This window comes from Larimichthys crocea, chromosome III (assembly GCF_000972845.2).
Source record: "Larimichthys crocea isolate SSNF chromosome III, L_crocea_2.0, whole genome shotgun sequence".
Classification (NCBI taxonomy): domain Eukaryota; kingdom Metazoa; phylum Chordata; class Actinopteri; family Sciaenidae; genus Larimichthys; species Larimichthys crocea.
The window spans coordinates 23,852,316-23,863,295 of record NC_040013.1 but is presented as its reverse complement, the minus strand read 5'-3'; the positions used below and the strand labels follow the sequence as shown (position 1 = coordinate 23,863,295).

Genomic DNA, 10,980 nt, shown 5'->3' with positions numbered 1-10,980 from the left:
GAACCAAACCAAACAAAGATTATACATAAAAGAAGCGGCTGATACAACGAAGGTATAATATTTATGAATTTAGAGTTATCTTTGCACTTGACAGTTCGAGCTGACGTACAGTTTTTTATGGGCTTGCATTTCTAAAGATTGTATGTGCATAAATATTAAATATTGCTTTAGATAGACTTACTGTAAGTTTGGTCATTGGGGGGGGATAAAGGAGGGGGTAAGACATTTTCTCCCCTCTGATGCCATGCACATGCAGTGGGCGGGGCTGAGGCAGTGAGTGACAGCTCCTGCATTGTGCCTCTGCTCTGATCCGTCTGGGCTTCGTGCTGGTAACTGCCTCATCTGCCGCTGCAGAGAGCTCTATCTCTCTTCCTCCCCCTCCCACTCTCATTATCTTTATCTGTACACACACCTCCACTCCCCCTTTCCATTTCTTTCTGTATGCATTCTGCATCTTTACTTACTCCCCTCCCTGCTAACGGAGGTGGGCAAGCTTCCCAGTGCTGGTGCATCTAGCAGGTGCAGCCTCTTTCTCTCCTCCCTCCCTCCCTCCATCCCTGATTCCCTCCTCCCTCCCTCCCTCTCACTCTCTCTCTCTCTGTTTCCTTGCTCTACCACTGTGCACACTCTGCTCAGTCTCTGTCTGCGTTTTTTTTTCTCCCCCCTTCTCATTCGTTCTGTCTCTCAGCGGCGGCAGCTCAGGGAGGCAGCTGTATGTGCGTCTGCATTACAATTGCCACAGGTAAAGACAGCTGCATCGTCGGATGTTGCTAACCCCACAAGGGGAGGGGGTTAGGTAGCCTTTGGTGCTGCGGTTGCAAGTTCTCATCCCAGCGCGGGGCACACATTTCTAATCATATCCAAGAAAGCATCCTGGAGGGAAGGACGGACGCAGAGCAGAGGATCCCAGCAACCCGACTAACAAATCACAGGCTGACTCGAAAGAGCACAGGCTTCCAGGGACTGAGGGGGGAAAAAAAACACCTCTGAGAAAGAGAGACTCACTGGGATATTTTTGAACATTGTGGACTCTTGTATGTGTTTTTCCTCCTATCTTTTGCTTTCTGCTCTTTCTGTTTCAATCACTTCACTCTCTGCTTCTCATTGTCCTCTCTCTCTCTCTCTCATTTTATCCCTCTGTGGCGGAATGTTCCCTTCAAATAGATGAGAAGATGCTCTCTGAGTGCTTGCTGCAGTATTAACGGACAGTATACTGAGACAGCAGGGCGCTGAGCGGACAGCTTGGGGAAATCTGATCCACAGCCGGCTGGAGAAGAAGCGGATCACGCATCGCAGTTGCAGATTTATCCGCCCAGTGATACCACTGCGCGACAACACCCCTCATTCTTTTCTCTTTTTTTTTTCCACATCTCCCTCTGTCTGCACTCATCTGAAGTGCTTTTTGACTGGATCTGGAAATTTAATTGGATTGTACTGCTTTATTTTTAGCCCGCACTGGAATTTAGAGCACACACAAAGGAAGCAAAGTGGGTTTGGGATCCGAAGAGTGATAAAAAAAAAGAAAAATCCTCAAAAAAAAGGAGAGGCTGATTGAAAAGCAATGGGCAACGAGGATAGTGGATAATCCGAGGAAAGTGTTTGAGAGACGCATAAACGACAGATATCTTTGCTCTGGCTCTCTTTCCTTTACAAAACAGACAGATTTTGGGAGCCGAGGGACGCTGACTCGGCTAAAGCTGTTGGAACAGGCTGCATTGGGAAACATCTTTCTTTTTTTTTTGGTCCTGCACAGGGTGGGGAAGCAACAAGACCCACCCTGCAAGTTTCACTCACGTGATTAGACAATACTGTCCCGTCGTGGATTGTACGTGGAAGGGGACATACACGCATGTTAAGCAGAAATCGCTGTGGATTTTTGCTGCAGTGACATCCGAACACTGATGCCACAGATTCCTCACATGCACAGATGTAAAGCTGTTCCTTCCCACCCATCTCTCCCTCCCATCTCTATCTTTGTCCCTCGTTCTCCCTGTTAGAAGAATCACTTCTTCTTCTCCTCAGGCTTACCCTGCTGTGAACGTTCTTGAAGTTTACTGTTGCTTCACTTGGACATCGGGAGTTGGGCAGGACTAAACGCGGACTAATCGGACGATTATCCATCTACGCCAGCTCTTTCATTTCTCACTGGGTGTCTCTGAGTGTGAGTGTGCGTGCTTGTGTGCTTGTGATTGTGTGTCTGTATGTATCTCCTGCACCTATTCCCTTCTTTCTATCCTCGGATTACGTATTTGTGTATGTGTTATTGAGCGTCTGTTTCCTGTGGGGTCCTTTTTTGTATCCATTTCTTCACCTTTCCTTTTGTCTCTTCTCCATGTCCGGCATTGTTGGGAACCTTTCTGTTATTTGATACCGATGTCTATCACAGGGTTAACCCTCAATGAGCCATAAAGGACGGCAGGGAAGAATGAGTGAGTGTTCTGGTGCAGCTGTTTCCGGGGCGGTGATCCTGGAGGAACCTGAGGCTTCAGGGGCTTCAGGGGGACGTGGTGAAGGCCAGGCCCAGGATCAGGGTGCCCTTCGTTGTGTTTGGCCTCGCCAGCAGACATGGCTGTGTGTGGTCCCCTTACTTATTGGTTTCATTGGCCTTGGATTGAGCCTAATGCTGCTGAAATGGATTGTTGTTGGTACAGTACGGGATTACGTACCAACAGACCTGGTGGATGCGAATCGAATAGGCCAGGATCCTATATTCCTCTCAAAGCCAAGTGGGATTCCTAAAGGTCCCGATACTACCACCACTACAACTACTCCTACAGTTGATGGTGGGAACCCCTCGCCTAGAACTGTAACTGTTGCGAAAGGTAGAACTCGTTCCACCGCTACTACTACTACTACTATAAACACTAGAGGGGGTGGAGCCTCGGGTAGCCAAGTAACTCCCCGGAATCCTGTAAATCGAAATGGACGTGGACCATCGGGTTTTACTACAACCACGGCAGCACCACGGACAACCTTCATAATTGGAGCGGCGACATCTAGCCCCTCACCATCCAATCCAACTGTACTTCATGACTCTACACAGATGTGGACCCCAGAGCATACTACTACAGAGACGATCTCCACCACAATCTCCACGCGTACGCACAGCCACCGCAAACCACGTAAGTCACTTATATCTGTAAAGGCTTGCCATATGTTCTTATGCATCGAGATATTAAAGAGCGATTCAGTTATCTTTTGCTCGAAAAGGACAACATATTTGGTCACTGAAGTGAAGTCTTAACTTTAACTGATTTGTCCTGACTTGGCTTGGTTGAACAGATAGATGGGCAAAGTACAACAGGTGTGTTTTACTGGCTGAAATGTGTAAAAGGTTTGTTTATTGGTTGGTTGGTTGGTTGGTTGGTTGGTTGGTTTCTTTAATTCTGTTGGGTTTGCAATTGACATGTGCTACTGTCCTGTTTTGGATATTGTACATTTGACACTCCGATAGGCTGAGAATTGCAAAAGAGCAATCAATAGCATCGATTGATACAGTAAAGCTATCTGAACTATTGCATGAGTCAGTAATCAATATTTCTGCTGTGGATGGTTAAACCTTTTCTAGTAGTAGAGAAACAATGGCGGTCCATACACCTTTGGTCTTAAATAGGAAACGTTGTCGTAGTATTTCTCGACATATTAGGTAATGTTCGCATCACATGTGGGCAAGGATTGGTTCAAAGTGTCAATCATGTCCTTTTTTTTTAGGTATGATGTGCAATATGATTGCTGCACTGTGATTATTAAGGAGGTGAACGGATATGACGAAGTTAAAACAATGTGCACCGTCATTTCTCATGCATTCGTTTTGCAAATAAAATGTTAAAGTAGGCTTCTGTTTTGAGTGCATGTGGGCCATGGTGGTGCAATGTAAAAAAAAAACTAAAAGTGACATCTGGTTCAAAGAAGTCAAGGTTAGGTCTGGAGTGATAACACTGACACACTTCTGTACGTTTGTTCTTTGTTTAACAGGTAATTTAAACTGATTATTTGTTGTGGAATGACTTGAAAAGAAGTCTGTTCTAATCCATCTGTTAATGGATGCTGATTCTTCTGCTTTTACCATCTCTGTCCTTGACTCCTTGACACAAGTCATGGCATGCACACATGGTATTGATTGGTGCTACGGGGATTCTTTTGCAACAATCGATGACAGATCACACACACACACACACACACACACACACACACACACACATAACACACAGCTTCCTCCATGATAAATCTCTCTGCTCTCAAAATGGTGTCACATTATGTGCTGGACTTCCCTCTTGCTTGTGATGTTCGTGTCTCTGATTCTGGCTTGTGCCTATGCAGACACTTTCAGAGTGACAGGAGTGGGTTATATTTTTAACAGTGTGACCTCATGCTCTTTTCCTGTCTGCAGTGAGGAGAAAAAAAAATCAGCAAGGATTTCATGAAAACCAGTGGTACAGGCATTTTTATATATATATACACACACATGATCTCTCCTTGTAGTTTCATTTGACATTGGCATGATATTATCCGACTTAATGCCAAGGTCTGGACCAATTAAATATGATATATGCATGTGTTGTATGTTATTAATTCAATTGCATTGACCTAAATAGCTGTATGATGGCATTTCAGTTTAAATAGTGTTGCTATTCTTTCATTATATAGTATGCAGCAATGTGTGATCCATATATTATTAATGTTATTGATTGAATTATTGATAAATACACAATTACAGCCACATAATTAATAACTGATAAACTAAATCCACCTGATGCAGCGTCTGTCTTCTGGAATGCAAAGGTGCGGATGCTTCATTTGTTCCCATGATGATGAAAATGTCCCCAGATTACAGCAGAGTTCAGGGAATGTTCCCTCTGATAATTAAAAACACAGGGGAAAATTGTGTATCATTTCATTACCAGGAGGAAAATAGGGGCCATTTATCACCATCCCTTCATTTATTAATTAACCATTAAGAAAAAAAAGTGTCATTTCTCCAGCAAGTGCTCATGGAAACCATTAAGCCTGGTTGATAGATATCCAATGGAAAATGTCACTCCCTCTACAGCTTGCCTGAGAAAGTTCTGCCACTACAGAAACAGCCGACTGGTTCGATAATCCTAAACACCCTTCACCCTCCCACCCCCTCTGTTCTACCACCCACATGCTGCTTTGATTTGAAAAGGCCATCATTTTCACATTAACTATCCATTATGTGTGAATGTGTTACACGGTATTACTGAATTGCCTGTGTTGGCTCGTGCTCAGAAACTGAGAGGATTCTATTAATTTAAGTATAGTAGGCCATCTGTGTGCTCTTATTGATGCTGTCCCCGTCGTTGTGGGTCACAACATAGAGACGGTCATAGATTTTCATTTCACACTGGGCTGGACTCTCTGGTGATCTCCCTAGTCTGTTTTGACCTGTGGAGTTTGAAATGTGGGATGAGACGCTGGTTCTATAAGTATTCCAATTATCTTTCAACAATATCCTTGAAACATAGAAGATGATACAATAGGTTGTAATGGACATCCTTTACCTTACCTTGCCTTACTTCATCTTCATTGTGGAGAAATCATATTTGATATAGAAAATGGCTGCAAATACTGAGATACCCATGACCCTTAACCCTTTGTTGCTCTGGGGAAGTGCTGTGTGTATTTATCTGGTCTCTACAAAGCATAATCATCAGCTTTAGCTCGCCACTAGCAGCAAACATACCCGATATTAAAGTTGGTGATCCGACAACTTGCAACCTGACCTGAACCTGCACCTTGGGAGTTGTTGACCTTACGTTTGTATCCACAGGCCTGCACTGTGGCAGGGCTATCGGCTTGTGGATACAGAGTACAGGCCCATTGGACCAGGGTACTGTACATTCTGAGTACTGACTTTTTTTTTTAATCAAAGACTCTATTTCATTTTGTCCCAGTGGCTCAACCTCTTTATATAGCCATACATGCCTTTGAAATCCCTCAACTGCTAGTCAGCTGTTATTTTTTTATGCACAAGATGAGAACCTCTGGTGCTGCAGTGTAGCTTTGGTGGTAACCGTGGAAAAAGTCAAGGTCTGACAACTGTAGAAAGATATTACAGTCTTACTTAGCGAATGTCACTTTGAACGTGTGATTGACATATCTAGATCTGTTGGATCTGAGAAAAATCTTAAACCGTCTAAATTCTATAGGCTGGAGAATGAAGGAGAGGCCTTGGAGAGATGATACCATTAACGAGGAGCGAAGTGACCTCTGCACGGCAGAGCAAAATGTCAGGTGATGCCTCAGCGATAATGTCACATGGATCAAGCGACCTGGAAATCGGATCTGTGCCCCCTTACTCATCTCCCCTCTGAAGATTACAAGTTACGAGCAATAATGCAATGATACTTACATATAGACTAGACGAGAATCAGAAATGTTGACTGCTCACTCAAGGATTATTGCTCACCACAGATGATGTGTCAGACGGATGACATGTCATTTTTATTATTGTTGCTGTACTAAACAAATCTAAAATTAAAACAGTTATTGAAATAAGACATGAGCATGCAGAGTCTTGATAAAAAGCGGAACTAATACTGCAGATGAGTCATTGTAATGACGAGTAAATCCCTAGAAAGGTTTGAATGATGAGAAGGCACTGGGACTGTATTGCTGTATTTGATATGTCCCCAATAACTCAAGAGAAACAAAAACATAAAACAATGTGGTCAGTAGATCTGGACTATGATTGTAGACTATGACATGATCGTCAGGATCGGCTCTTCAAAACATGTTCTGGTGCAGTCTGATGCCTCCATGGTGAGCCACTCAGTGGGATTAGGTTTCAGTCAGACAGTGGCCCTGAAACCTAAATCCAGATTAACAGCCCATCACCATGACTGTGGAGGCAACAGAATCACATTAGCCCACCTATCAGTCACACACACTCTACATGGGCTTACAAGCAGCCTGACTGCTGAAGGATTGTTTTGATAGATGGTCTGTGGCAGGATGTTTTTCATCAAATGATGCTAACGTGACGTTTTTAAGGGAACATTTTCTCTCAGCTGCGTACCCCCTCAAGGGTACACCGAAGAGCCCAGAGGAAAAGGTTTGCACACATCATAACAACACCAATGTAACAACCATAGCAGTGCAGTGCAGTTGAATCTGTTCTCAGTGCTTATGGCATATTATGCTGAGTCATGCACTCCAATTAAACTTGAGTGGGAATTACTTCAAAGTCAGATGCTTTAAAAATACCAAAGGCCGATAAAGCGTAAACTTTTACTGAGTGCTGTACTGATTGCCTAAACATGTAGTTCCCATAAAAACAAGTTTTGGATTACATTAATGAACACATATTTCAACAGTGCAAATTTTTAAAGTTGATGGAATGTTTCTCAACTCTTTGGGCAAAAATCTGTTCTTTGCTTCAGGCCAAAATCCTTTATGAGGACATAACGTTTTATGATCAGTATATGGCTCAAATTCTGCAGAAAGCCAGGACGAGTCTAAAAATGGCCCGATCCAACAGACATGAGGCATCTGGAATAAAAAAAGTACTGGGTATGGCGATTTATTGTTTCATCTTGTGTCATAAGACACCTTATGAAGCCTCTATATATCATCAAAGTCCTTCTTTAACCTATTTATGGGGTATATGACCCTCTGTCTAGGCCTCTTTCATCCAATAACCTCTGCACAACTGTGCAGGTTGTGAAATGGTCGTTATCTTTGGATGGCTTTCAGCTGTGTCATGGTTATGATAAACAATTATGAAGAATTAAAAATCATGTATGATGTGTAATATTTGTGTCCTGGCATGTTTGTTTTTTAAACCAACTACAGTAGATGGATTTCCAAACCAAAAGCATAGATATAAATGACAATAAGTGAACCCCAATTATCGGTAAAGTTGACTCTACATGTGTTTTATTGGACATTTGTCTCCAAAGGATCTCTGCATATTATGTTTTGCTTCATTTGGGGATATTCCCTGTGTGGTAGATGGACTAAAATGACAAAATGTAACTTTCATCACTGTTGGCCAACACTGAAGGCATTAATGTACATGTTTGCGTTGCACTAATCATCTCACACAGAGAGATTTTAGGTTTTAAACCAGATTTCTGGTTTTAAATACGGCTGTAGAGCTCACAATCTTTACACTTGGATTAGTTCTCTGTGAGCTGCTTAACACACTCCCTGTGTGGTTTTTCTATGTATGTATGTGTGTGTCCGTGCACTCTGCACAGTCGCATGCTCATACACACATGTACACACTTGAGTATTCATGGTAGCATGTGTCAAAGCGTGTCTATATACATTCAATGTGTGCGACCTGAAATCAGCACCATCCTTGAAGTCTGATTGCTTCCTTGCAGCTGAGAGGACCTTTTAGGACAAAATGACAGCTTTTGGGTGGAAGCAATGCTGACTAAAATATGACAAATCCACAGTGTGAACACTGTGTTATGTCTTCCTTAAAAATATGCTCAAGATAGAACATTAATGGTTTGGGTTTCATCTTTAACATGCTTTAAAGTGGTTGCTCAAGAGTCTCACTGAACCTATATAATCTCATGATTATTTAATTCCCATTAAGGCTGGATCATGAAAGAATGCATGACTCATTTGTCATGTAAAAAAAAAAAGTCCACCTAACAAGTCATTTAGTCTTAAATATAGGCTTTAAATCTTAATTTGACTTAAATATGTAGAGGAATTCTGCCAGTGGGGTCAGATAGTTCAGCTTGTTACTGACAGAGTTCTGAGAGGCAAAAGAAAACCAAAAAAAGTGGTGATGGGACACTATCCACAGTGCTCCAGGTAGTACGGTCTGTAATTCTGCATTATTATTCAGTCTTGAAGCCCTGTCTGACGGGCAGCCTGTGCTAAAATCTAGTTTTTAGAGCTTCATAACAGACTAAATGAATTCTGTAGTGAACCCTGATGCACAGTTAGAGGGCTACGAAATGAATTCCAATTACAACTTTGCTCGTAACACATCTCAAGACTCCCATGATCAAAATATCTGGGAACCCATCGTTTGTATTCCAATGCATCTAAATAAATGCCCATTCTTTCCTCATGTTCCACTTCATTTCATTGCCAAGATAACTTACTATAAGAATGTTGCTCCTAAAACATGAAGGCATTTTTTAAATCTTATGATACAGTTAAGAATACACAATGCAGTACAGTTGTTGAGACTGCTGTGCTTGACCACGAACTGAACACGTCAAAAACCTGTCACAACATCTGCATTTTAATTTGTCGGCGATGCCGTGCGAACGAAGCTTAACGTCACTTTGATTCATTCTGATGAAACGCCTTGCAGGGGGAAGAGCGATGAAATATTAATGATGCGAAAGAGAAACATGTTCAATATGTAGAGGAAAGTGTAAATAATTGAAGATGGCCCTTTGACGAATTATCCCGTGCTGAGCAATTCCCCGTACATGCATACATCTTCGGTAAATTAAGGTGTTCAGAGTGTGTTCATTCTCCGTGCTGGAAGGATTGTTCTTGTTGGTGAAAATAAAGTCAGATGTGCTGTGTGTGAAGAGATTTAAAATAAAACCGCTTCATAACTGCCAAGATTGAAATTCTCCACATGCCCCTCTTCTTCTCTCCCGTCTCCCCCCTTCCTGAGCACATCTATCAGCCCGGTCCAGATGATGATGAGGTACAAAGTGGTTAAATGCTGCTGCTAACTTCAGAGGAGCTTTTAATAATGAATTCAGGTTTAAGCTGCCTTGATTAGATGAGACTTGCTCCAGTTTATTGGAGCCAGTGGCAGGAAAGTGGCTGACAAGATGTAAGAGAAGTTAATTCCTTTTCTGGGATTCACCTGCCCTGCGCTTGCTCTCCAGAGGAGGCTGCCACCTGCCAGCTAACTGCTCAAATGTCCCCATACTCTGAGGTGTTTGCTTCTGACTGCTGATGGGAAATGTGGTCTCATTGAGATGATAAAGACTCATTTGGCTTAAGGTTAAGAATGCTAGTTAAAGTACAGAGGCAGCACCCCAGTCTTTAAAAGGTCATATGAGTATTAATGTCTACACTACACTTGGGCTAACAACAATAATAACTATAGATAAATTGATACATTATCTTATAACGTGTCCGAAAAGGCTGGATGACCAAACCTCTGAAAGACATGCAATGGGATGAGAGCTTACATTAAATGGCATTTACAGAGAAGAAATAAACTCACGGGGCGGTCGGTAGCATAGTGGGTTAAGCGGCCGCCCCGTGTGTGGATGCTATAGTCCTCGCTGCAGCTGGCCCCGGTTCGAATCCCGCATCGGACGGCTAATTTACTGCGTGTCACTCCCCCTCTCTCTGCTTCCTGTCTATCTTCAGCTGTGGCATAAAAGGCATAAAATACCAAAAAAAAAAATCGTAAAAAAAAGAAATAAATTCACCATCTCATCAGGTAATCAGTATTCCAAATAAAATATATTCCTCCAATGCTTTGTGTTGTGCACTTCCATTTAATATGCAGGTTTTCTTGAAATAGCATCTAATCCATAGCTGTCTTGTATTCATTCTGAAATATCTGATAAAGCAGGATGTATATTCAACCTCAAAACTAATATGTTGTTTTCAAATTCCATAGAATACATCAGAGAGCTTCTAAGAAACGCATATTGATTTTTGTGTTACTCAATAGGAGAGGTTTCTGACTAGGCAATAATCCACACCCCCCTTCTCCCACAGCCCACCTGTGGCTCTTTTTCTTATTAAATCTGTCAGCTGGCCTACAGCAGAAAAACCGTTTAACACAAGTAAGCAAATAAATATCAGACTGTTAGGAGTTCAACCGTAGCCAACAGCTAGTGGTGCAGCTTGTTCCTCTGTAGTTATTTCATATGAGTTGGCACCTGGTGGGCCGTGACAAATGGGGGCAGGGAAAGTCTAACTATGAGGGCAGGTAACCAGATGACCTTTAGGGTCCACTGGAAAAAAATAAAAAGGCCTATGCTTGCAATCTTTAAATCTGTAGAA

At 42.4% G+C, this 10,980-nt stretch overlaps 1 protein-coding gene across 2 annotated transcripts in view; it reads left to right on the top strand.

The window, feature by feature from the left end:
* The first annotated feature begins 640 nt into the window (after positions 1–640).
* The window catches only part of nrg3a (neuregulin 3a), a 315,969-nt gene continuing 305,629 nt past the window's right edge, over positions 641–10,980 (top strand). The window contains exons 1-2 of one of the 2 annotated variants that reach the window (XM_027276560.1): positions 641–2,161; positions 2,387–3,122. In XM_027276560.1, the coding sequence (XP_027132361.1) occupies positions 2,399–3,122 (724 nt within the window). In that variant the 5' untranslated portion in view covers positions 641–2,161; positions 2,387–2,398. Of the gene's footprint in view, positions 3,123–10,980 lie in introns of both variants that reach the window. The other variant, XM_027276567.1, reaches the window with a different exon arrangement.